General features: G+C 38.3%; 1 protein-coding gene across 17 annotated transcripts in view; it reads left to right on the top strand.

Moving 5' to 3' along the window:
* Positions 1 to 25,980, top strand: part of celf1 (cugbp, Elav-like family member 1) — a 70,170-nt gene that overhangs the window by 23,229 nt on the left and 20,961 nt on the right. For 12 of the 17 annotated variants that reach the window (XM_067492714.1, XM_067492706.1, XM_067492756.1 and 9 more), the window contains 3 exons: positions 574 to 656; positions 5,673 to 5,721; positions 21,496 to 21,630. In XM_067492714.1, the coding sequence (XP_067348815.1) occupies positions 574 to 656; positions 5,673 to 5,721; positions 21,496 to 21,630 (267 nt within the window). The remainder of the gene's footprint in view (positions 1 to 573; positions 657 to 5,672; positions 5,722 to 21,495; positions 21,631 to 25,980) is intronic. The other 5 variants (XM_067492700.1, XM_067492693.1, XM_067492750.1 and 2 more) reach the window with 1 other exon arrangement.

The raw sequence follows: 25,980 nt of genomic DNA, 5'->3' as shown, positions 1-25,980 counted from the left end.
TGATCAGAGTAATCAAAATTTGAAATTATTTTTTTAAAATTATGGATGCTGTGTCCTGTGGACTAAAGAGGAGAGGGGCCATCCAGCTTGTTATCAGTACACAGTTCAAAAGCCTGCATCTCTGATGTTATCAGTGGGCATTAGTGTCCAGCAACAGTAGACCACAACTGTTGAGCAACTAGAATTCTACATCAGACAACATTCCTCTCCTAAGCTCCAGCATCTGGTTTCCTCACTTCCCAGATGTTTTTAGACAATTGTTAAAAGAAGAGGGGTTATTACGCAATGGTAAACACCAGCCTGTTTTAACTTTTTTGCGATGTGTTGCTTCCGTCAAATTCAAATGAGCTAATATTTAGCATGAAATAGTAAAAAGGCTCAGTTTCAACATCTGATATGTTGTTTATGTTCTTGTGAATAAAATTTGGTTTGATGAGATTCGCAAAAAATTTGCATTCTATTTTTATTTACGTTTTACATCATCCCAACTTTTTTTGACTTGGGGTCATAGATACATAGAGTATGAGCTTACACACCAAAGTTTGTGTCATGTGTCTTTTCATTTTCTGGCAGGCTGCTGTTTTATCACATACTATACTCGCAAATCAGCCTTGGAAGCACAGAATGCTCTGCACAACAAGAAGATCCTGCCAGGGGTAGGTACCAGTGTCAATATTCTGCACTTTATATGCGTGATGGCTAATATGGACTCCTTGGTTCACCACTAACAGCTGTACCAAATGTGGGATAATCTGTCTACAGTGTACAGCTAGGAATATTTAGAAGTATGAGCATAAAATAGCTAACAAAACACAAGGTTTTCAATCTACCATGAATGTGATTATAAAAGCCGATTTAGCAACCAGGTGCCATATTCACAAAGCTTTCTAAGTCCAAAGAGGTACTTACGGTAATGAAATTCCAGGAAAACTCCTAAAATTATGTTTTTTAAGAATTTCCTATTTCCGAGACTAGATCATAGAAAAAATAGAAATTATTCACAAAGAATCTTAGCCTATATCAGAGTGCCTAAGGTGACACTGTCAAGACTACAAACACTGTATGAAAAACTGGAATTTCTGCCGCTTGAATGCCCAGAAAGCTTATCAATCACAGGCAGTTAAAAGCTGTTTACAACCAGTGATGTTGTCATTTGCCTGTGCTATATATTGTCAGATACTGTATATGTTGACATACATATGTAGTATTTGGACGGTTAAATATGAGAAATTGTGAAACTACATAACAGCAAAAAAAACGATTTATTTAATTTAGTTAAAAAATACTCTCCTGGTGAGATAAATTAGAATAATATAGGAAAGAGGTTTATATTGTTTCTATAGGTTGTATTAATTATTAGTGGTTTGTCTTCAGGTATATATGGCCCAGAGTAGAATGCCCTTGAGAAACTTTGATTTGTTGCAGTTCAAATGTTGCCTATTAGCAATGGACCTAGCTTAGTTTTCTTTTCTGTTGAGTTTAATTTTTATAGTTTGGTTTTATTATTTTTGTATATAGTTTTCCACATATCCACAACTGCTGTTTGTCTGGTTCACTGTAAAAAAATCTCAGACTGAGTGAAGTATACTCTTGCCTCCCTGCTTGTGTGTCTCAACCCCTGGGCCAACTCTTACACCAGGGCTAAACAATAAACTGAAGAGGAGACATACAGCGACTGATCAGAAACTGTAAACAATATAACAAAGCACTGTCACACAGAACTTAATAGACAGGGATAAACAAATGACCAGACCTCAGACCAAGAGCAGAGCAGAGAGGTCAGGATTCCAAACAGGAGGAAATAATTACAATCTGGCAGAGAACTGTGGGGAGAGCTTTTGGCAGAACAGTTCTTTACCACATGGAAAAGAAAGGAAGTTAAGGAAAGGAGATAAAACAGGCAAACGTGTGAGCAGAGGAAGGAAAAAATAATGTAGTTGGGCAGATGGAAAAGAAGTGAGAGTGGCTGAAAGAGAAGTCGTTTTTTTTTCAAGAAACAGGACATTCATTCGGTTTTCTGAGCCATTATATCTAAGAAAAAAAGAAATGTGTTTATTTGTGCTTTGGATCGTTCTCACAGTGAAACCGTCAGAAAATAAGGTTTTATTTTTCAGATTTGTCCGTTAATTAATCTGCAGACTCCTGTCATAATTTATGGAAAGTTTAAGCAGAAATTGTCAAAACTGAAGTTTTTTTTTAAATAAATAAACACAAATCAAATCAAAGATTATTTGCATATACAGGAAGAGAACTGCTCCTGTGGGGGCAGGGGTTGGTTCAAATAGTATTCAGTATAACTCTCACCATCCCCAATCTGATAGCCCTGACAGAAATCAGCCCTGCACGTAGAAATGGGGGAGGGCTGCTTGGTAGTAGCAATGACCTATTGTTCTGCTTATCTGTACTAGTTACTATTTAAATTACAATATATTAAATATATTATATATTATATATTAAATTAAAATACAATATAATAAAAATATATATTAAAATATAAATATAAAAATGGAGAGAGAAAACCACCAACACACAGTCCATTCTGGTGCAGACTGTTTTAGCCTGTGAAACTATTTATGGCAAACAGCAATGTCATCTAATTAAAAATATCTGAAATGCAAGTTCAGGGTAAAATCTGTGTTTGACCTGTCAAAATGTGTTACAAGTTTTAGCAATTATGAGCATAAAACAAAGCTATACCATTATGCTACTGCTATTTTTTGTGTAACTAAGAAATACATTACTTAATGTCAAAATTCGAAATAAAATTGATTTCAAGGGTTTAAACTGTTAAAGTATGAGAATGATAACAGTAGTGGCATCTTTACAATTCCAACAACTAATAATTTAGTGTAAACAAATAAAAGTGACACTTCAGCTGCGCGATATTTGATGGTGGAATGAGCTACAAACTCTGCAAATTTAGCAACCTCACTCCCAATATTCAAACACCTGCTGAAAACAGAACTCTTCAACACCATCCCATGAATTTAAATCTTGGGAAAACAATAAACTAAGTTCCTTTCTGCTCTTTTTTACACTTGCATCTCATTAAATGAAAACACAACTTCTGATGTCTGATGATGTTTTCTCTTTGACTTTTTGCTGCCTTGTACCTTTTGATGAGTGTCTGCCAAATAACTAAATGTAAATGTAAAACATGCTGTGTCTATGGTAGTGACACCTACAGCTTAGGTAATGGTTTATGTGTAAATGTGAGTTGTGAGCAAAGCACCATCTTGTGGTTGTACCTTGGATTTGCATGAAAGGGGCTTAAATGGGGGCGGGTATTTTGAAATGTATACAGGAGAAGGGGGTCTGCTGATAAAAAGCTGAGAACTAAATAAAATTTAGGCAACATCTCCCTGACAGGCAGCTGAAGGCAGCAGTTCTGAGCCGCTCCATCTGTGCTGCAGTTACAGTCCCATTCCAGGGGGTAGATATCACCTGAAGGACATTAACTCTGAGTGTGTACACAGTTAAGGTTATACTATTGCGGCAGCCTTTGACTGGGTGCAGCAAGCAAAACCTAACGTGGTTCTGATATACTGTGAGTCTGTCTCTGCTTTGTCCAGCTTTAGAGTCGGTATATCAAGGTATCGGCAAGACTTACTGATGGAAGCATTGTTGATTCACTCTGCAGTACTAAAGTTCATACAAATTCATCTGGGTTCCAGCTCACATAGGCATTGTAGGAGGTCAATATTAAACTTTAAAAGGTGTAAGGAAAGAACATAGAATGGGGAGATTGTCCACCAATCTTGCAGTTGTCGAAGTCTCCTTGAGCAAGAAACTGAACTCCCGGTGAGAGTTGGCTAGCTGCATAGCAGTTCCCCCATTGGTGTGTGTGTGTGATTGTGAGTGTGAATGGGTGTATGAGTAGCAGTGTAAAGCGCTTTGAGTGCCAATAGGCAGAAACGCAGACCATTTACTGGGATCTGGAAAAGAAGGGAAGACAATTTTACTCCACCCATTTACATTTAGTCATCTAGCAGGCTCTTTTATCCAAAGCGACTTATAAGTGAGGTACAAGGCAAGAATCTACGTCAAGGAGAAAACATCAAAGCAAAGTCCTATCAGAAAAATGTGAACATTTCATGAGATGCAAGTGCAAGAAAGAGCAGAAACAAAGTTTTTTTTTTTTATTAATAGATATAAGTGTATAGGAAGGTTTTATGAATATTGGGAGTGAGTTTGCTTAGCGTGGAGAGTTTGGTAGCTCGTTCCACCATTGTGGGATCATTGCGCTGAACAGTTTTGCTTGTTTGGTGCTGGGACTACCAGACATTGTTCACTGGTAGACCACAGCAGACGGGAGCGATTGTAGACCTGAATGAGGGAGTTGAGGTAAGCAGGAGCTGTTGAGGTAATCACCCTGTAGGCAAAAGACAGAGCTTTGAACCTGGTGTGAGCAGCTATTCACTTTTTTTTACGAGAAGTATAATATGTGGTCCATTTATCGAAATCAATCTTTGATTGGATGTTTTCGGCACAGTGAGAATAATGAATTCAGATGAGACAGCAGCCATGTCAGAAGCCTGCAGCCCAACTTCTGAAGGGATCTGAGGGATAACGTCCGTCATCATTCCCAGTGACAGCAGACTGATCTGAGTAATTTGTGGTAGTTTTACCAGTAGCTCTGTTGTCAGTATTTACTTTGGAAGACAGAAAGTGTCTTGAAATATGTTGCTACCAGTTTGAAGGAAAACATGTTACATATTTGATTGGATATTAAAATTAACATTGGATTTAAACAAATCAATATAGAAATACATATATGCATATAAAGGGCTACGCAAATAAAAACTAGTGCAGTGTAAATTGCAATGTTTTTACATAGGCCTACATACAGCCTACAAGCTTATTCTTTATCACAATCACCTTTAGATGGTTTGTGTTTTCTGAAAAAAATCAGTTTTTTGTAAGACATGACATTTTTTGTCACTGTACATAAACTACTATACAGTTGTGAATAATCTAGTGTAATCTTTGCTACTGAGCTAAGCTGATGTTGTCCCAATTGTAAATAGTTCTGCCATCCTCAGAGTCCAGACTCAAGTTCAAACTTGGGATTGTAATGTGTAATGTAACATGCTTTGTATTACATGTATTTGAGAAAAAGTATAGATATTTGCTGTTAGATTTTGTGGAGTTTAAAAGTCAACATAGCCATAATTAAAAATGAAGTACAGTATGTAACCTTAATATGTGAAGATTGTACTTTAGTACAATAAGTATTTTACAGGAAGTCTGCCCATTTACATTACTGCCTCATCCTGTGGCTGGATCAGGATCAAAAACTATACAATACAATTACTATTTACAATTACTATACAAAACAACAAACTATTTCTGTAATGGATATACTCCTGGTTCATTACAAATAATTTTTGAACAGCTTATTATTCATCATTTGTGTTTTTCATAATCTAGAAATTTCAAGGAGTAGGTGATTTCGGATGTCAAGGTCCACAAAGTGATTAAGAGGCACTTTTGTGGCATTTACGTGTCATAACCTTTTCTGTTATGTACCCTGCTCTTTTTTTCTTTCTCCTAACTATAAAAGTAGTACCATGATAATGGTATCTGTTTACTATAACTGAAACACATCCCACACAAACGTGGATATTTAATTTCTAACTACTAATGCATTTGTAATTTGTTTTTTTGTTCAGATGCACCACCCAATCCAAATGAAACCAGCTGACAGTGACAAAAACAATGGTAAGAATTTCAAATATTTACGTCTGTCTTATCTGATACTGCCTTAACTGTGTGTTTTTTATTTTGCTATAGTAATAATTATGTTAACCTTAAGAAAACACAAGCAAGTTAACAAAAGACCTTCACCTCTTTGTTGAAGCAAAAACACATATCAGTGTCATCCCAGATTGTGGTTTTGAGAATATTGAAGTGTCATATCACTATACATCTAATATAAAGGCAAGATGATGGTTTGGCGGCCCCCTACCCTGTTTCTTGTTTTATTATTGTTAAGTGTTATTTGTGTTTTTTATGGAGTGAGCCTGTGATGCATTACACATTTTTTAAACTGATTATAAAGTCATATCATATTGTATTGTATGTTATTGGAAGCCTTTTCTCTCCCCCTCTATTAAATATTGGATATTTGTCTTGTACTGTACTGTATACTAATAGTACTGTACTAATAGCTTTCCACTGCAAGCATAGAGGAATGTGAAGTGTTTTAAGGGGGTAACTGTCAACTTGCTTTTGTTATTTACAGAGCTAGCTCTTGGCATAAGCCATATACGTGGTCACCTAATGCTGCAAGCCCTCCCAAAAAAAAAAAAAAAATTAAAACAATAAATACAATAAAATTAATAATAGTAATAATTTGCAGCCCCGACTGGCACCCTTTCCCGACTCTCTGTCTTGAAAATAAAAAATGAACAAATACAGGAAAAATAAACAAGAACAACCCCACATCTCCTGTTGTTTCTCATTATTTGGTTGACCTGAGAAGCACTGTAGAAGAGAGGGGTGGAAGAAGTTATAAGTGCATATCTCAGGTAGTGCTTCCTAATTCACAAACGTCAACAGCAAGGAATGTTGATATAATCATCATGAAAAGACCTCCAAGCCCTCAGGTGTGGCTTTCAGAAAGTGGAGAAAAGAGGAGGCATAAAAAAGGTCCCAGTTAGGGTGGGGGGGTGCCAAAATGGCTAGCGCCAGCTTTTCATGTGGTGCCACTTGCAAATCTCATCAATTTTTATTCACAATAGAACATAAACAACAAGATGCTAAAACTGAGACATTTTACCATTTCATGGAAAAAATTAGCTTATTTTAAATTTGATTGCAGCAACACATTTAAAAAAAGCTGGAACAGGGGCAATAAAAGGCTGGAATAGCCAAGTAATCAAAAGATGAAATCACAAGATTCTGAGAATTAGAAGGAATCTCTGTGCACATTGATTTGGCGTGAGTTTTTTTGTCGGATGGCCTTTATGCCGCAACCCTCCCATTTTATCCGGGCTTGGGACCGGCACCAGGGTGGCCTGACGTGGGAAGGGATTCTAGCCTGTTGCCTTCTGCCTCCAAACCCAATGCTCTAGTTTAATGAACACAAAAATCCCTGAAATTAAAAACAGGCTGGATGACAACGTGGAAGCCAATAACACACATTGTTTCTCTGAAATTTATAGGGGTCAAGTGGACTCACACGGTCTCACTGCTGGACACAAGAATAGCCTAACATGGGGAAAGTAGCTTGTTTGGCATGGTTTCATAGATGGAAGGAGGCTGACATGTTTAAGCATACAAAACAAGAAAACAATCATACAAAAAGAACGTTTAGCTAAAGTTTCCTGTTTACTATAGTAGGGGGACTCTAACTAATATTGCCCCTTTTGAACTTTTTTAATAGCCTCTTAACTCAGTGCACTCCGGCAATACAGGAATACATTTCTCAGCAACGCAAAAGTACTGTCAAAAGTAACATTGTAGCACGGTTGCTCTGAGGAGCAACAATTCCACTGTGCAAGTGAAAAAGTTTTGAAATGTCCTCTGTGGGGCCATAAGCCAGTACCAAGTATCAGGCACTTGGGTTTTTCAATTATTTAACTATGCTGGTCATTAGCCTTTCATCAAAGCAACAACACCTGTTATTTATTGATTTAAATTAATTTAATGCATCACATTTCAAGTTACACCCCTGTCCCAGACACTTCCAGCATACAAGGTAGGTAAGCTTAGAGGCAAGTGGGAAGGTCTGAGTGAGTTTAAAATTCCAAGGACCACACATCAAAGTTCACTCAGAGAGCAGTTTACTTGAGTTGGGACATGCAGCAGTTGGAAAGTCACCAACAACAGGCCTTTGAAAGAGTGTGGAGCGATGCTTCACTCACAAATTGCAATACAACAACTTTAGGCCAAAGGTAATGGAGATCTCCTCTTCCGCTCTTTCAGCAGGCAGGAGCTTGTGCCAAATGGCCACTTACATAACGCTTTTATCCAAAGGGCTTTACAATGTTGATTCCCATTCAAATACACTCCCACACCAAAGGCTGTGACTGCCATGCAGGGTGTTCACCTGATCCACCAGGAGCAATTTGGGGTTCAGTGTCTTGCCCAAGGACACTTTGCCACGTTTCAGACCGGGGATTGAAACACCGACCCTGTGGTCTGTGGAAGACTGCCCTACCAACTGAGCTACAATAGTACTGTTGGACTTCTCCATTAAAGTAATCTCTGACCTCTATCACAAGAAGTAGAAACAACACATCACCCAACATATCTATAAATGAGTATTAATCTAACTATAAAGAACAATACAGGCGATAAATTGTTAAGATAATATACAGATCAATGAATAAACAATTGTACATGGATAATGGTGTTCAATACAGGATATACAAAGGAAAGGTGAGTGGATGGTGAAGGAAACTAGATAGGGCCTAGGATTAATCCTAGTAATAATGATAGCACTAAGAATGTTGAATTTGGATAATTATTTATTAGAATTTCAGACAAAAAATTATAATTAAATTTATCTTAGGACATGAACCTTTTATAGAGCTTTGTGCCTTCTTGTGTCTTCTTGGTGGATGCTTGAATAACTGCAACTAATTGGCCTACAGGTAAATTAAATTTAGGCTGGTTCAGAATCATGTAAAAATATATTACTTTGTCTAACATCAGAAGTTGCTCGAATCTGTTACTTGAGCAAGGTAAACTTGGCTTTCATAAAACTTTTAACAAAAACAAGCATTTAAAAAAACAGTAGTTTGAGGGCTAAGAAAACTTAAATACAAAGTAAAAAATATAAAAATAATTAACATAGACAGAAAGTGACTCTTTGATACTTGATACTTACCTGATACAGATAATGGGCATGTAACTTCTTTTATGTCTTCGGGAGAAACTGCTTAATTTTCTTTGTCTAGAACATTAATATTTTGTATATGCATTAGGCTGATTTTCTAATCTTCATATGTTCAAGAAAGAAATAGTAATCATCATAATGTAACACAATCTGAAATCATGTAATGACACAATGTATTTTATGATTTTGCAGAATAAATAATATGTATAATAGGCTTTTTATTGAGAATTTGTAAGTTATTCTAAGTCAAAAAGCACGTAAAAGATTACCTGTCAAATATTATAACTTAAACAAATAAGCAACTGGAATAAAATCAGATATGAAAAATACATAGCTAAACATTAAAAAGTCTAAACTGGGACAAAGTGTGAGAAATATAAGGAAGATGCACCCAGTAAAACTCGGAACATTAAAGTAAATATTTAAATGAAAAATGTAATCAGAAAAATAAGCTGTTGGGAGATGAATGGACACAACTGCATTTCCAGGTAAGAGGTCAGTCGGTCAGGGAGAGGATATCTCAGTTGCTGAGGGCAGAGAGAACAGGTAAGTATGGCATTAGCAACGGGATCAATTAGATTCAAGGTGGAGAATGAGTTTACTCGTGAGAGATGAAGAAACACGGGGTGACTGGTCAGGAGTGTGGCAATGCTGGCGTCTATTGGTGACACTGGATAGTGGCAGGATGGGCCAGGCACCAGACAAGATGACAGAGCTGGAGGTAAGATGACGGTTGAAGACTTGGAGAGGAAACCGTCGGTTGCCAGTAAGGGGGGATTAGCTTAGGAGAGAGGGAGCTTGGAGGCAGAGGTGAGTGACACAGTGTAATGCTAGTTGATCTGTAGTTGATACTGAGAGGAATAGATATCAGGGTGCAAAGTTCACTGGCAGCTGCAGGCGAAATACAGTGGAGATACTGGGAGAACTGTGCAAACAGGCAGAGGGACAGGTCAAAGTTGTAAGGTCGGGTGTAAAGTAACAAAAATGACTACAAGATAAAAATGAGGAAACAGGAAGCGGAACTGGAGACACAAAGCTCAGAGTAGACAGCATGGGGTCCATGGATATATTGAACACCATTAGCATTTTTTGGCACATTTCCTAATCTATTAATTATTTTCATCAGCTTGTAACCAGACTTGGATCAAACATCATAAAGTCACGTATGGAAATATAATATTCAGGTTTGAAGAAATCTTTGGCATTAGTTCATAGAGATATTGGACTTGTTTATTAACCAGAGATCATTCTGTACAAATGGCTTTGGATTAGTTTCCATTGATAGATTAGTTTAAAATAAACTGTTCTAAAGAACAATGAACTACCTGCTAAACTGCCTCTTATATACCACTTTTATCCAAAGCGCTTTACATTGTTGCCTCTCACTCACCCATTTACACACACATTAACTCACCTGACCCACCGGGAGCAACTTGGGGTTCAGTGTCGTGAATTTTTTAAACTCATACTTTGACAGATAGCCAGGAGGGGCCGACAATCGAGCCACTTACCCTGTGGTCCGTGGAGGAATGCGTTTACCAACTGCACTACAGACGCCCCTTTTGCTGGACACACAGTAGCCTATGAGGTGATAATAATTATAAATAAATAAATTCCAGTTGACAGAATGATGGGTGCAACAGCGCAATGAGAGCAAGAAAAGATCCCGCAGCTCCATAAACCGGCAAATTGGGAATTTTTAAAACTCGTACAGGCCACTTTGTGTCAGTTTCAGTTTTATTAAAAAGTAGTCAAACTTTGATATAAAAACGAGAAGAAATCACTCCATGGGGATTATGTCTCTTTTTTGCCTCTCTGCACTCTTACAAAAGACCCCCATTGCACTTCTGGCTTTTGAACAGCTGATCTAAAAAATTTACACGCCGATATAAAATCATTCTGCAGAATGTGAAATATACTTTTAAGGGAATTCTAATATTAAACACTAAGGAAAATAATTGCACAAACAAATGTTTGTGCAATTATTTTCTATTCATTCTATTCATCCATTCTATCTATAAATCATTTATCACTGCGTGGAAAAGTCACTGCAGACTATGTTGAGATGAGAAAGGCTGTAGATGAGCTGCTCCAGCTGATCTCACGCCAAAACCATGCACAGCAAAACATGACCGCAGCCCTTGATGAATAATTCACGTAACATTTAACAATGTGTTTGTTTAATGTAATGTAATGTTTAATGTAATAAATACTGAAAATACTTTAAAACTGATTGGTCACTCGTTATAGTTCTTTCATAGAACAAGGTTAGAATGTAACTCACATATCTGGCATTAAAGCACTGCACTTTACCAGCTCGCCACGCCGGTATCGATGAATAGGTGTTCATATGTCTGTAGATAAATTTATTGATTCATTCATTAAAGTTATCACGTGTTGCAGTGGTAATCCAAATATCAAAAGTTCAGAAAATTGTCATCTAAATCACTAAGCGATAACATAATTTCCTCGATTTTTTTCATCATCTTCATTCATTTCGTCATCTGGTTTGCACAACCGCTCCAGCCGTGCTGCACCAAATATCACATTCCAGTTTACATAAAGAATCTCGATATCAGCACTGGTAGTTCAACAGTTTCCCCTGAAATTGCAGGGGAATAGTGTGTGAAATGAGAATTAGTAGTTTCATCCCTGAGAACCTGATGATCTGCACATATTGTCTGCACAAGTCCTCTTCGTCCTCCCCCACCTTGGCCTGCAGAAAATCATCCTGGTCTCGTCACTGGGGGGCCTCCTTCCCAGCCCCCAGACGGCACAGAAATCACCTGAGGGTTGGCAACAGCAGGTGCTGCAAGTGGAGGAGGTCTGACTGGTTCAACGGGGGTCACGACAGCTGGGATTTTCTTTTTTCATTCTGTCAATTGTTGGTGTTGGTGTTGTTGGTGCTTAACCTTGCAATTCTTGATGAGTCTCACATCAAATGTCCCCTCTGTGGACCATGGTGATTCAAACTTCTGTATCCTCTTATTGCTTTTGTAACAATTTCTGAATTTATTCTTGCAAAAGCAGATTATTTTTCCCAAGCACCATCACTTGACTTGTGTTTTTCAATTCAGACCCCATGACGCCTTCCTATTCTGTGTATGTCTGTATGAATATACAGGTGCTGGTCATATAATTACAAACTCGATTCCAAAAGGTGGCACACTGTACAAATTGTGAATACAAAAGGAATGCAATTTACAAATCTCATAAACTTATATTTTATTCACAATAGAATATAGATAACATATCAAATGTTGAAAGTGAGAAATTTTGAAATGTCTTGCCAAAGTTTGGCTCATTTTGGATTTCATGAGAGCTACACATTCCAAAATAGTTGGGACAGATAGCAATAAGAGGCCAGAAACGTTAAATGTCCATATAAGGAGCAGCTGGAGGAGCAATTTGCACCTTATTAGGTCAACTGGCATCATGACTGGGTACAAAAAGAGCCTCTCAGAGTGGCAGTGTCTCTCAGAAGTCAAGATGGGCAGAGGATCACCAATTCCCCCAATGCTGCGGAGTTAAACAGTGGAGCAAAGAGTTTGAAGTTATCATCATCTACAGTGCATAATATCATCCAAAGAGTCTGAGAATCTGGAACAATCTCTGTGCGTAAGGGTCAAGGCCGAAAAACCATATTGGATGCCCGTGATCTATGGGCCCTTAGACGGTACTGCATCACATACAGGAATGCTGCCGTCATGGAAATCACAACGTGGGCTCAGGAATACATCCAGAAAACATTGTCGGTGAACACAATCCACGGTGCCATTTGCCGTTGCCGGCTAAAACTCTATAGGTCAAAAAAGAAGCCATATTTAGATATGGCTTCTTTTTTGACCTATAGAGTGAGCCAGAAACGCAGGCGTTTTCTCTGGGTCACGGCTAATTTAAAAGGGACTGGCAAAGTGGAAAACTGTTCTGTGGTCAGACGAATCAAAATTTGAAATTCTTTTTTGGAAAACTGGGACGCCATGTCATCCGGACTAAAGAGGACAAAGACAACCCAAGTTGTTATCAGCGCTCAGTTCAGAAGCCTGCAGCTCTGATGGATTGCATGAGTGCGTGTGGCATGGGCAGCTTACACGTCTGGCAAGGCACCATCAATGCTGAAAGGTACATCCAAGTTCTAGAACAACATATGCTCCCATCAAGATGTCGTCTCTTTCAGGGGAAGATCTTGCATTTTCCAACATGACAATGTCAGACCACATACTGCATCAATTACAACATCATGGCTGCATAGAAGAAGGATCTGGGTATTGAAATGTGCAGCCTGCAGTCCGGATCGTTCACCCATAGAAACATTTGGCGCATCATAAAGAGGAAGATGTGACAAAGGAGACCTAAGACAGTTGAGCGATTAGAAGCCTGTATTAGACAAGAATGGGACAACATTCCTATTCCTAAACTTGAGCAACTTGTCTCCTCAGTCCCCAGACGTTTGCAGACTGTTATAAAAAGAAGAGGGGATGCCACACAGTGGTAAACATGGCCTTGAAGCAACTTTTTTGAGATGTGTTGATGCCATGAAATTTAAAATCAACTTATTTTTCCCTTAAAATCATTTTAAGGGAAACATTTTCTCAGCTTAAACATTTGATATGTCATCTATACTGTATTCTGAATAAAATATAAGTTTATGAGATTTGTAAATTATTACATTCCTTTTTTATTCACAATTTATACAGTGTGTTAACTTTTTTCAAATCGGGTTTGTAGAATATCTTCACAAAGTTAATGTATGTCACTAATTCCATTCAAGAAGTGAAACTTGTATAATGTATACATTCATTCCACACAGACTGATATATTTCAAGTGTTTATTTCTTTTAATTTCATGATTATAAATGACAACTAATGAAAATCCCAAATTCAGTATCTCAGAAAATTAGAATATTGCAAAGAATACAGAGAAAGGATTTTTAGAAGCCTTGGCTAACTGAAAAGTATGAACATGAAAAGTATGAGCATGTACAGCACTCAATTCTTAGTTTGGGCTCCTTTTCCCTGAATTACTGCAGCAATGTGGCATGTCGATCAGTCTGTGGCACTGCTCAGGTGTTATGAGAGCCCAGGTTGCTCTGATAGTGGTCTGCAGCTCTTCTGCATTGTTAGATCTGGCATATCGCATCTTCGTCTTCTTAATGCCCCATAGATTTTCTATGGGTTTAAGGTCAGGCGAGTTTGCAGGCCAATCAAGGACAGGGATACCATGGTCCTTAAACCAGGTACTGGTAGATTTTGCCCTGTGTGCAGGTGCCAAGTCCTGCTGGAAAATGAAATGTATCTCCATAAAGTTGGTCAGCAGCAGGAAGCATGAACTGCTCTAAAACGTCCTGGTATACAGCTGCGTTGACCTTGGACCTCAGAAAACACAGTGGAGCAACACCAGCAGATGAAATGGCACCCAAACCATCACTGACTGTGGAAACTTTACACTGGACCTCAAGCAGTGGAGCAGGTGGATTCTGTGCCTCTCTTCTCTTCCTCCAGACTCTGGGACCCTGATTTCCAAAGGAAATGCAAAATTGACTTTCATCAGAGAACATAACTTTGGACCACTCAGCAGCAGTCCGCTCCTTTTTGTCTTTAGGCCAAGCGAGACGCTTCTGACGCTGTCTGTTTTTCAGGAGTGGCTTAACAGATGAAACCCATGTCTTGCATTAACAGAAATAAACACTTGAAATATATCAGTCTGTGTGGAGTGAATGTATACAATATACAAGTTTCACTTCTAGAATGTGTAATAGAAATTTTTCCTCTCGGAAGAATTGTAGACAGAAATCAGCGTGATGAACCATCTCAGTTTAATACATGCCGGCATGGAGAAGAACACATGGATGTTGAGTGTTGTTTCTGACTTGTATCTCTCAAACCCCTTCTATTTATACTTAAACCCAAGAAAGGAACCACCCTCACAAAACATAAATGAAGAAACCAGGTGCATGCAGTTGACAGTCATCACTCTTGTCCCTTTCTAGATTATCTGAAGATATCAGTAACGAAGTCAATAAAACCCTTTTATTACCCTCTTTTAGATCTTGCGAGCCCAGGACTAACTATCTGCTACATTGCTTGGGCCTTGTAACAACAAAGTGCCTGCTGTGATCTCAAACATTCCTCCAAACACGACCCATCCTGTGATCTCTTATCCTCTTTGTGACCTCTTCAATAGCTCATCTTGGTTGATTGTTTGCTAATTATCTAACCATATGACTAAATTTACTTTCTTCCCTCACAAATGGTTAGTGAAATAAATCAACTTTGTGAAGATATTCTAATTATATGACCAGAACCTGTATATGTGCATACATGTTTAAATGTAATAGACTATAACACCAAAAACTGAAGGAAATGAAATCACTGAATAGAATCACTAATTAAACTGACTCACAAGTTAAATGTATTGCTCTTAATAATAAATATGGAGAGAACTGAGTAAATTATTAAAACATAGAAATACAAGCAAACAGCCATTTTGAATTACTTTAGCTCCTTTAAAGCTGCTACTATAGAGTGGCTACTTCAGAGTACTCAAATTTAAATGTATATTAAATACAAGTATAGATCATTAAATGCATTGCATACAAGTATTGATGATTAAATGTAGAAAAATGCAAAATATCAAATACACAAGAACGTTTTATTTTGTCAGTTGCTGCTTTAAGTTGCTGCTAAAGTTTAGCTCCTGTCCATGTGTGTGCGTGTTCTCAGTCTGCACTGCTCACTGCTCACTGCTGTAGGTAGAGCTCACCTCCAGAAATGCAACTCACCTCCATTTTGAATCTGACTAGCCTCAGTGTAGGTTCTCCACAATAAACAGAAAAAAGGTCTGTTCTGGGGGACATGCTGTATGATGTCAGTAAGACCATTTGAAAAGTCTATTTTGGCTGTCCTTAAATAATTTATGTTTTCCTCTTTCATTCCTTCTTTCCTCAGTGGCCACTATGTCTGTCTGTTGGGACAGCTGTAGGGTGCCGTGCCTTAGCCTGTGTGACACCAAATTCTGTGGTGGCAGATATAAGGACAAGAGCAGATCAATATAGTTCAATCATGTATTAATAAAATACTGATACACAAGGCATTGTACAGAAAACACCTGGCTATCTGCGAGAGCAAAGGTGGATGTTTGAGCCCAGACAGATGAACAATCCTTTGCCTCTGGTCTTGCTCAGACCCCACAGATAACAAAAACTCCCCTAATTTATCTCTTTCCTTTATAAACACCATATCCTGTTTTTCTCCTATTCTTTGCCAAACAATTTATCCTATGGATTGTTTTCCACCAAATGTGCTGATGACAACAACTTACAAGCATAAGTAATGAAACACAGAGCCGTATACTAACATAATAATGTAATAATATAATATAATAGTAATATATAAAGTGACATAATAATACTGTTGTTCGTAATAATGTAATAGATGCAATACATTACTAATCACTACACTAAAAATTTCGAAATTATAATCTTGTAAAAGTGCAGAGCCACTATATCGCATTCCATCAAATTGCACAGGTAGTTATAATGTTATGCCTGATATAATGACAGAGGAAATGATGGCTGTCATTTATGAAATATAAATCTTGTTTCATTGTTTCTAACTTGCATAGGTTCATGTGGTTTCCATGCCCTCTCTGTTCTACTTATAAACTCACATCATTGTAAATGTGTAAACATTTGTTCTAGTTCACAGCACAAAGGTTGGCACAGCAGATATAGTAAATACATTGTGTTGCGTCTCCTGCTCCCGTTTACGAAGTTGCTTACTGAAACTTGTGGTTGCAGTTAATTCATTTTTCCTTTTTGCTCTGTGAAGAATCAACAATGAAAAAGGAAGTTCGAGATTTTCAAAGAAAATGCACAGTCATATGGAGTCACCTCTGGACAATTAATTACGGTATGTAAGTGCATCTTACAGAAAAATACATTTCGATTGTGTTGTTCATGACTTTTATGGAGTTCGTCTACCAAACTGGTCTTGCTAACTAGATAAATAATGATATTGTCAGCTTTCCTGTATCCCTGTGCAAATGTAAGGTTACTGCTGCATAGCAGCTCCCCTACAGGTGTGTGAGTGTGTGTGAATGGGTGAATGAGAAGCGGTGTAAAGTGCTTTGGGTACCAATAGGTAGAAAAGCACTTTATAAGTGCAGACCATTGGCCATTTATTTGAAGTTTATTTTAATGCCAATACTTTCTACCTACATAAAACTTAAATTGCAAGAATGGTCTACGAATGTGATATGGTGCTGGAATGGATGTAAAACGGACGATAAACATAAGAGTCAAGCGCAGGAAACAGGAACAATTAAAATATATTAACAGAACTAATGTTAGTGGTTTCCCCAAAAATCAATAAGAAATGCAAATAATGACTACTCATAATTATTAAACCACTTCATGACGTGCGTCTTCAGTTCTTCACTGCTCCTTTGCTGTTGTGACCTGCTGCTAATGTGATATATATCCAGACACTTAGCTCAGTCCTTATGGTCAATGGCCTCCTTACATACACTTATGCTGTTGGGTTTGCATGCTGAAACCAGCTTCTTCAAATCCCACCAACCATTATCTGTCACTGCTTATCCTTCTTGGGTCACAGGCAGACTGGAGCCTATCCCTGCTTTCATCAGGCAAGAGGCGATACACTCTAGAAAAGTTGCCACTCTATCTCAGGGCCACAGAGAGACATAGACAGACAAAAAACGATTCCCATTCACACCTAGGGGTGATTTTAGATTCACCAATTAACCTAACATGCATGTTTTTGAACTGTGGAAGGATCCAAAGGAAAACCCACGCAAGCACGGGGAAAACATGTAAACTCCAGACAACAAGGTCACGGCACGCTGGCTCCTGAGCCCACAGCCTTCTAGCTCTGAGGCGGCAGGGGTAATCACTCCACCACTGTGCTGCCCGAAATCCCATTTCTGAATGGGATTTTCTATTAGGTTGTATTAAGTTGGTATCCACCTTGTTTTCCACAGGATTCAGGTTTCCATTGCCAGAGGAAGCAAAGCAGCTCGATAGCACTAAGCCACCAGCATACTTCACTATGGGCAGGATGTTCTTTTTATTCCTCTTCCTCCTGACATTCTGCTGATCCATATGCCCAAATAGTTCCTTTATTTGTTTTATCATGGTCCGATAAAACAAGACAGAACATAATACCAACATTTCAATGGCTCCTTTATATTATTTTCATCATACTGGTGCTGACTTGTGCTTTTGGGACAGTAGTTTAGAACTACCTCTTAATAGAATCAACTACATTATGATTTGTGTTTCAAATCCTGGGCGCTTGGTCAAGGTGGAGGGGCCTGTGTGTGGTGATGTTAGTGAGAAGATCTAGAAAAGGCAATACATATTCTGATATGAGGGTACAATTTTGAACTTAGTTGTTCCTCTGTAATGTAAAATCCTCTGTAACAAGTCATGTATTTACATTCAAATAAACTATAAATAACCACAGGATTATTGCTTTTACTTTGAAAATATGAATTTCCTTTTTCATAATTTGTGCTTCAGTGTGCAAAAACAAAGTGGCAACCACAAATTTTAATAAGCAATTTTGTAAAAAGGAGCAAGAGATGCAGTGAAACATGTTTACAATATTTGAAGCGCCAACCTTGTGCTTATTTTGAAACTGTCATAATAATTCAACTATGTATTTATTTTTGAGGTCAAAGTGGGCAGTGGAATCGTACTAGAGTGCATTTTAAGAGGAGGTGGTTATAATGTTTTGACCACCCTATTTAAAATGAATTTTGTCAGGAAATCGAACTAGAAATGCAGATATGTCTAGTCTTTTCTTTCTTTCACAGGTCACAGTAAAGCACATCATCTGAGTCTAAAAACTGCAGGTCAATATCAAAGGTTCCGTTTATGTCAAAAAAATCTTGGAAAGAGTGGCAGCAGGACAGCTAACTACTTTTATGGAGCAGAATAAACTGTCTGATAAATTGCAATCAGGTTTTGGTAAAATGTGTTCCACTGAGACTGCTCTACTTAGTCTCAAGTGACATAATGGCTGCGGACTGTACTTGCTTTGACATCTACTATTTCATACTGTAGCAACCCACAACTTATGGGAGCTAACGGTGGGAGGCGGTGAAGCTGAAGCTAAGGCTAACCCTATCTTACCTGCCTAAACTAACACGGGAGCAAACTGTCCAACATGGAAGACAGAAGAGAGAACAATTTTGCTCTGTACACCGCACAGAGCGCAAGAGTCTCAAGCTGACTAACAGGAAGCATTGACCACACAGCTCTTGCCTTTTCACAGCTATACAGCTGCACTTTATTTTTGAAAACCCTCAACAGTAACAGTGGCTGGACACCATGATGGCTGCTCCTATACACAGCACTATCCCTCAAAGTGCCGTCCAACACACATACACCACTTATAACAGAACACACAGAACTACCCATAATTCCCACCGGGGCTCACACTAATCCAGTAGCTCGGCCATTACATTACTGTGGATCATAGAATCTTGGTAAATTGGCTTCAACTAGGGTTTTCTGGGTCTGCCCTCCAGTGATTTTCTTCTTACATCAGTGACAGAATTTTCAATGTTCCTATTAACAACATCATGTCTGAAACAGATGCTCTGTCTTGTGGAGTCCCACAGGGCTCAGTTTTGGGTCCAATTTTATTCTCGTTGTATTTAATTCCTCTTGGGCTGATTATTAGTTGTTTTAAGAATGTGTCTTTTTTATGTAGCTGATGTTTTACTCCTTGCTCCTTTAATGAGTCAGAGTTAAATCTTTTATCAATGTATCAATGAATGCTTGTAATCTAAACAATAACTACTTCCACATAAACTCTAAAAAGATGGAATCTCTGATCTCTCTTTGAACAGCAAAAAGATTGCCTTAATCAAACATCACCTTGGATTACTGGTTTCCGGTTTTATTTTTACGTCACTGCCTGCTCGTCAAGTCCAGAATTGCGTTTAAAGTTTTAGTCCTAAAATTTGGAGCTCTCACAGACAGGCCCCTCAGCCATTGCTTGCTCTCTGTTCCTCAACTCAAATTGTCCTGATGGCAAAATCTCGTTTGAAACCAGTTAAAATGTAGACAAATTGACTCAACCTTTGTGTTGTGTCTCACAATGACCATGGAGAAAAGAAAGAAGTGTAATGAGGTGTCTGTGGATTCTAGGAAAAAAAATTATGTAAAAACAAGGAGAATCTCAAGTCCATCTCCAGAGATCTTAATGTTCCTGTGTCCACTGTGCGCAATATCATCAAGAGGCTTTTACAGCACATGGCTAACCTCCCTGGACTTGGACGGAAGAGCAAAATTAATGAAAAATTCACTATGAAGGATTGTTTGAATGGTGGACAAAGGACCCTGATTAACTTCCAAACAAATAAAACACAGACACAATCAAGACACAGGGTAAAAGAGTGTCAGGTCGCACTATCCGTCGCCATCTGAATGAAAAGGGATGCTATGGTAGGAAACCCAGGAGGACACCCCTGCTGACACAAAGGCATAAAAAAGCAAGACTGGATTTTGCCATAACTTATGGGAGAAAACCACAATCCTTTTGGGAGAATGTACTCTGGACAGATGAGACAAAAGTAGAGCTTTTTGGTAAAGGACATTATGGCACTGTTTACACAAAAAGAAATGAGGCCTTCAAAGAAAAGAACACAATCCCTACGGTCAAACATGGTGGAGGTTCAAAAATATTTTGGGGTTGTTTTGCTGCTTCTGGCACTGGATGCCTTGATTGTGTGAACGGTATCATGAAATCTTATAATTACCAAAGAACTTTGGGTTGTAGTGGCCAGTGTCAGAAACATCTGTCTCCACCAGAGGTCATGGGTCTGCTATATGAATAATGACCCAGAACACTTCAAAATGTATTCAGAAGTGGTTACAAACAAATCGCTGGAGAGTTCTGAAATGGCAGCGGTTAAAACAGCAGTTGGGAGAAGGGATCCTTCAAATCTGAATGACCTGGAGCAATTTGCAAAAGAAGAGTGTTCCAAAACTCCAGTAGACAGGTGTATGGAACTCATTCATGGTTACAGGAGGTGATTGATTTCAGTTATTTTTTCCAAAGGGGGTGCTACCAAATAATAAGTTAAGGGTGCCAATAATTTTGTCCAGTGCATTTTTTGGGGTTCTGTGTGGAATTGTGTCAGAGTTGACTTTTCTTCTGTTTTTTTATGTTGTTCCAATGCAAAAAAACAACAACAAAAAAACAATAAATATGGGTGAGTGACTGCCAAAACATTTGCAACTGCAACAATTTTCTAAGAGAGGTTGTATTTTCTGACAGAATTGCAAGGGTAGCGATTTTCATGGCCATGACTGTAGTTGACCGATGTCCTTTCATTTGTATTTATTGTGCTATTGTGTTTTTTACTGTTTTATTTTGTTTGTGTTTATCTTATTTTAACAGTGTCATTATTTTATCCTATATTGCTGCAGTTTGTAAAGCACTTTCTGATTTTTTTCTGTGAAAAGTGCTATAAAAAAATAAAGCTAATTAAACATTTTTATTCTTTTAACATATTAGTTGCAAATGACCCACATACAAGTATGTTGAGTGTTGTAATGCACCATTTTTGTTGACACTGACACTTGTCACACTTGTTTTTGATTTGTTGAATACAGCAGTAGAAGACAGGAAGCTGTTTATTGGAATGATCTCCAAGAAGTGTAATGAGAATGACATACGACTGATGTTCTCACCATATGGACAGATAGAGGAGTGCCGGATACTTCGGGGCCCTGATGGACTCAGCCGCGGTAAGACATATTCTGCTAACAGTTTGAAAACAATTGGACTGTTTAAAAAGGATGATTTACCTCCAAATAATTGTTACATAAAACTGCAGGTCCTAGTGGCTTAACCAAGCTAAACCAATTTAAATCATAAACCTTTGTTTTGATTATATGTAAAAATGTTTTACTTTTTATTCTTTTGGTGTCTGATCCCCAACTTAATTTCTTGAGTACAGTCTGACTTTAGCCAAGTTGTTGTTTTGGCTGTAGCACTTGGCTGTTTTTAGCTAAAAGATCTAAAAGCCCTGTACACTTCTTATCAGAAATACACACTTTGTGTTTAGAAACAGTGGAGCAGCGAGTGGCTGTGACTCCATTAACAAAGCAGATCAGCAATAAAAGTCACAGGGGCACAGTTGTAGCATTTCTTAAATCTTTAAAGCCGCGCAGCTTGGAAGCAAAATACAATCCTGAAGTCTATTTGTAGGGATGGAGAGCGTGTTTAAATAAGACGTGCTGCATTTTTCTCACATAATTAACCAGACTATAGTATTGTATTTAATTGTAGTGTAGTTGACTACACGTATGTTCATTTTTATGAATGTGATATCTCAGAAAAACCTTGAGGGAATTTCTACAAATTTGTCAAATGTTCAATTGGAAGAAATAATTTTAATTTTTTTAAGTCAAACACATCTGTCCCACTCATGTAAACACAATATCACAGGAATCGTTTAATGGAATTAGGCACAAGGACTCATTAGGACACAACCATGAACTGATTAGAAATTGGTTTAAATGTCAAACCTTACAGGGGGCCTGTAGATTTGGGGCAGCTACGTTGCTATGGGTCAGTATTATCCATGATAATGAAGGGACAAGAGTGGTGGATAAATCAGCAACTGTGTCGAAGCAATGCACAACATGTGTGATTTATGCTAGCAGCAATACTTCCAACATATGGAACGACTATTTAATCAGGGATAGTATTTTAACATATGATTTAAGAACTTTAGTCACATAATATCCCGTCTTGCTGACACATATGCAACACAGTAATAAAAATAGAATGAATGGAATGTTGTTTTGTACAAAAGTTGTCTGTTTTTTGCAGCAGTTTATTTTGATGGGCTGAACCCATAAAATGGACATCTTGAAATAAAAATAACAGCGGTGTTTTAGCTTTGCACTAATAAGAAACTTTTTAATAAAGACTGAAAAGATGTATTTGACATTGAAGGAATATTTGCTCAAATCAAAACATTTGTTTTTTATGAATAAATGAAGAACATGTTGAAACTGGCAATACTCCATCCCATGCTTTACTAAAAACATTACCCTAGAACAGTGATAACCAGATTGTTAATTTATAAACTGTTCCACCCTTAGTTGGATTTTATTTCCTTAATTACTTCCAGTCCAAAGTCTCCATTTATAGACACAGTATTGGTTGAAAAATAAATAAATGAATAAAAAAAATAAATAAGGAAGACAGTTTAGCTCACCACAGAAGCGGGCACCTAACAAAGATCACTCCAAAGCCACATTAAAGAATGTTCAGTGAAGTAAAATAAAGAACCCTAGAGTAACAGTTAAAAAAAGGATTCACCAAATTTATGTTCTTGACAGATGAAATGAAGGTAACTTATTTGGGAACACACAGCACTATAGTACATATAGGGCAAGAGGAGAACTATGTACATGAAACCATCTTCCCAGCAGTGAAGTACTGTGGAGGGAGCGTCATGATTTTTAGGCTGCTTTGCTGCCTCTGGGTCTGGACTGCTTGCCATGGTGGAGGGAAAGATTAATTCCCAAGTACCAGGTATCCTGAAGGAAAATGGGTTGCTGTCCACAAACTGGACTCAGAAGAAGGTGGGTGATGCAGTAGGACAATGACCATAAACACTGAAGTAAATCTACTATAGAATGGAGCAGCCCAGAAAACACAGCCCAGTTTTTCATGACTAGTTAATTCCCTTTTGTGACAGCAGTAATCTTAAGCAAGTGCCTCCTGTTATGCTTTCCAGCTTTACTTCCACTTTTGGGCTTTTATTAAAAACTGGGCTGTGTGTTCTGGGCTGCTCCACTGTGTAGTAGATGTACTTCAGTGTTTAGGGTCATTCCACAGCACTTTAGGGGGTTAGAAAAGAGGTCTGGTAGTGAGTGTGCAGCGGGGACGTACAGCCGAAGGAATGTCCAGTGATCCAAATCTTATCCAAAGCAGAAGTGGTTCCAATCAGCCAGAGAGCACAGAGTAAGGGTCCAGGTCCGCTTCCAGAGAAGTCAGAGTAATTCCAGCAGGGGCAGAGGCTGAGAGACAGGTCCAAGATCAGAAACAGGTTCAATACACGAGATCAGGTCAAAATAGGATGGAAAGTCAACCAATGTGGGCAAACAATCTGGCAATTGTAACAGGGAGATAGGCTGCTTAAGTAGAAATGGGGAGAGCACCGGTGAAATCAGTAAGTTTGATTGTGGAGGTAAAACTAGATATATTGAGACCGGAAGTGATGATGTAAAAATAAAAGCCCAAAATTGTAAGTAAAAGCTGGAAATTATAACAGGAGGCACTTCCTTAAGATTACTGCTGCCACAAAAGGGAATTAACCAGTTATGAAAAACCTATAAACCTATTAACTTTTTAAAACACTATATACTATTTCTTTACTATATTTTGTTTTATTTAATAAAATGTTCATAAATGGATCACAAAAACACAGAAAAAATTGCCCTCATGAAGCAAGCAATAAATGCCTGACAAACTGGAAGTGGCGTGGTTGGTGGTTTGACCGGGATGATTTGTATGGTTTGAGGTTTGATCTTTTTCCTACATCTAAGGCGCTTGAAAAAGTATATAAATGATCAATAAATGTTCAGGAAGTCCAAGAAAATAAATCTGGTTGTCCAATTGTTCTCAATATCGAAGCCAAAACTCTACTACCTCAGCCGGTTTCATAACAAACCCCTCCAGCGTGTTGCTGGGTCCGGTTATGGTCGGATCATTCTGTAAGGAATTATTTTTAACGTGGACCCAAGTGCAACAAGGTGAGAGAGGTTCAGTGAGAAGATATAGCTATATTTTCAGATCAGAAAACAAGACAGGGAGAAACAACTAACAAAAACTCACTCCTGTTACAGAGGACAAACAGACACAAACTCGGAGGGATAATTACGAACTAGAAAACAGACAAACTCGGAGGGAACACTGCAAAACTAGAAGACAAGGATTTAAACTAGAAATGAGGCACTAGGAAATTAACAAGGGTGGAATAGGAGATAATCATAGGAGGTAACTAAAACTAGAGACAATGACACTAACAACCAAAGGTTAAACAGTAACACAGAAACCTAAACATTAACCAGGGGAGTGGATACCAAGAACGATTTAATATGGTATTTATAAAATACAGAGGCTAAAATGAAATGTTGTTTCTCACCAGTTTTGACAGTACACAAAATAAAATTGAATAATTAATTGGGGTACACTTCATTTATCAGTCTCACCGCTTTTGAGACCGCTTATACTTACGTACCTCTTGGCAGACGGCAGGTGGGAGAACAGGGGTGGTGAGGGTCCATAATGATGTAGACTGCTCTGCGTATGCAGCACTGCTAACAGATCTCCTTCAGGATTATGAGTGGGTCACCAACCAACCAATTTTGGTGGCAGACTTTATTTATATAGCGTCAATTCAAAACAAAGTAATCTCAAGGCACTTTACAGAATAAAGTAAAGAGAAAACCTAACAATTCCGCCCTTGAGCAAGCCCAAGCCAACAGTGGACAGGAAAAACTCCCTTTAATGGGAGAAACCTCCAACAGAACCAGGCTCAGGGTGGGTGGCCATCTGCCTTGACCGGTTGGGGTGAGGGGTAGGTTGAGAGAGAAAAGAGAGAGTAACAAAAAGCAACAACAAAACCACTCTGAAGTCGGGGACACTGGCAGCCGGGGACCACATTGGGGACACCTGCACCGGGGACCTCCCTGCACCTGCAGGGAAAGAGAGAGGAAGAAAGAGAAGGACATAGACAACTACGGGACAAAGAACATATAAAGTTAACGTCATGCAGCAGTCTAAGCTTATAAGCAGCATAACTATAACTAACTATAAGCATTATTAAAGAGGAAGGTTTTGATCCTAGACTTAAAAGTAGAGAGGGTGTCTGCTTCCCGAATCTGAACTGGGAGCTGGTTCCACAAGAGAGGAACTTGACATCTAAAAGCTCTTCTTCCCATTCTACCTTTGGAAATTCTGGGAACCACAAGTAGGCCTGCATTCTGAGGTCGAAGTGGTCTACTAGGAGGATATGGTGCTATGAGGTCTACTATATATAATGGAGCCTGACCGTTCAGCGCTTTATATGTAAGAAG

Source organism: Channa argus, chromosome 2 (assembly GCF_033026475.1).
Source record: "Channa argus isolate prfri chromosome 2, Channa argus male v1.0, whole genome shotgun sequence".
Classification (NCBI taxonomy): Eukaryota; Metazoa; Chordata; class Actinopteri; order Anabantiformes; family Channidae; genus Channa; species Channa argus.
This window is presented reverse-complemented; position numbering and strand designations above follow the sequence as displayed.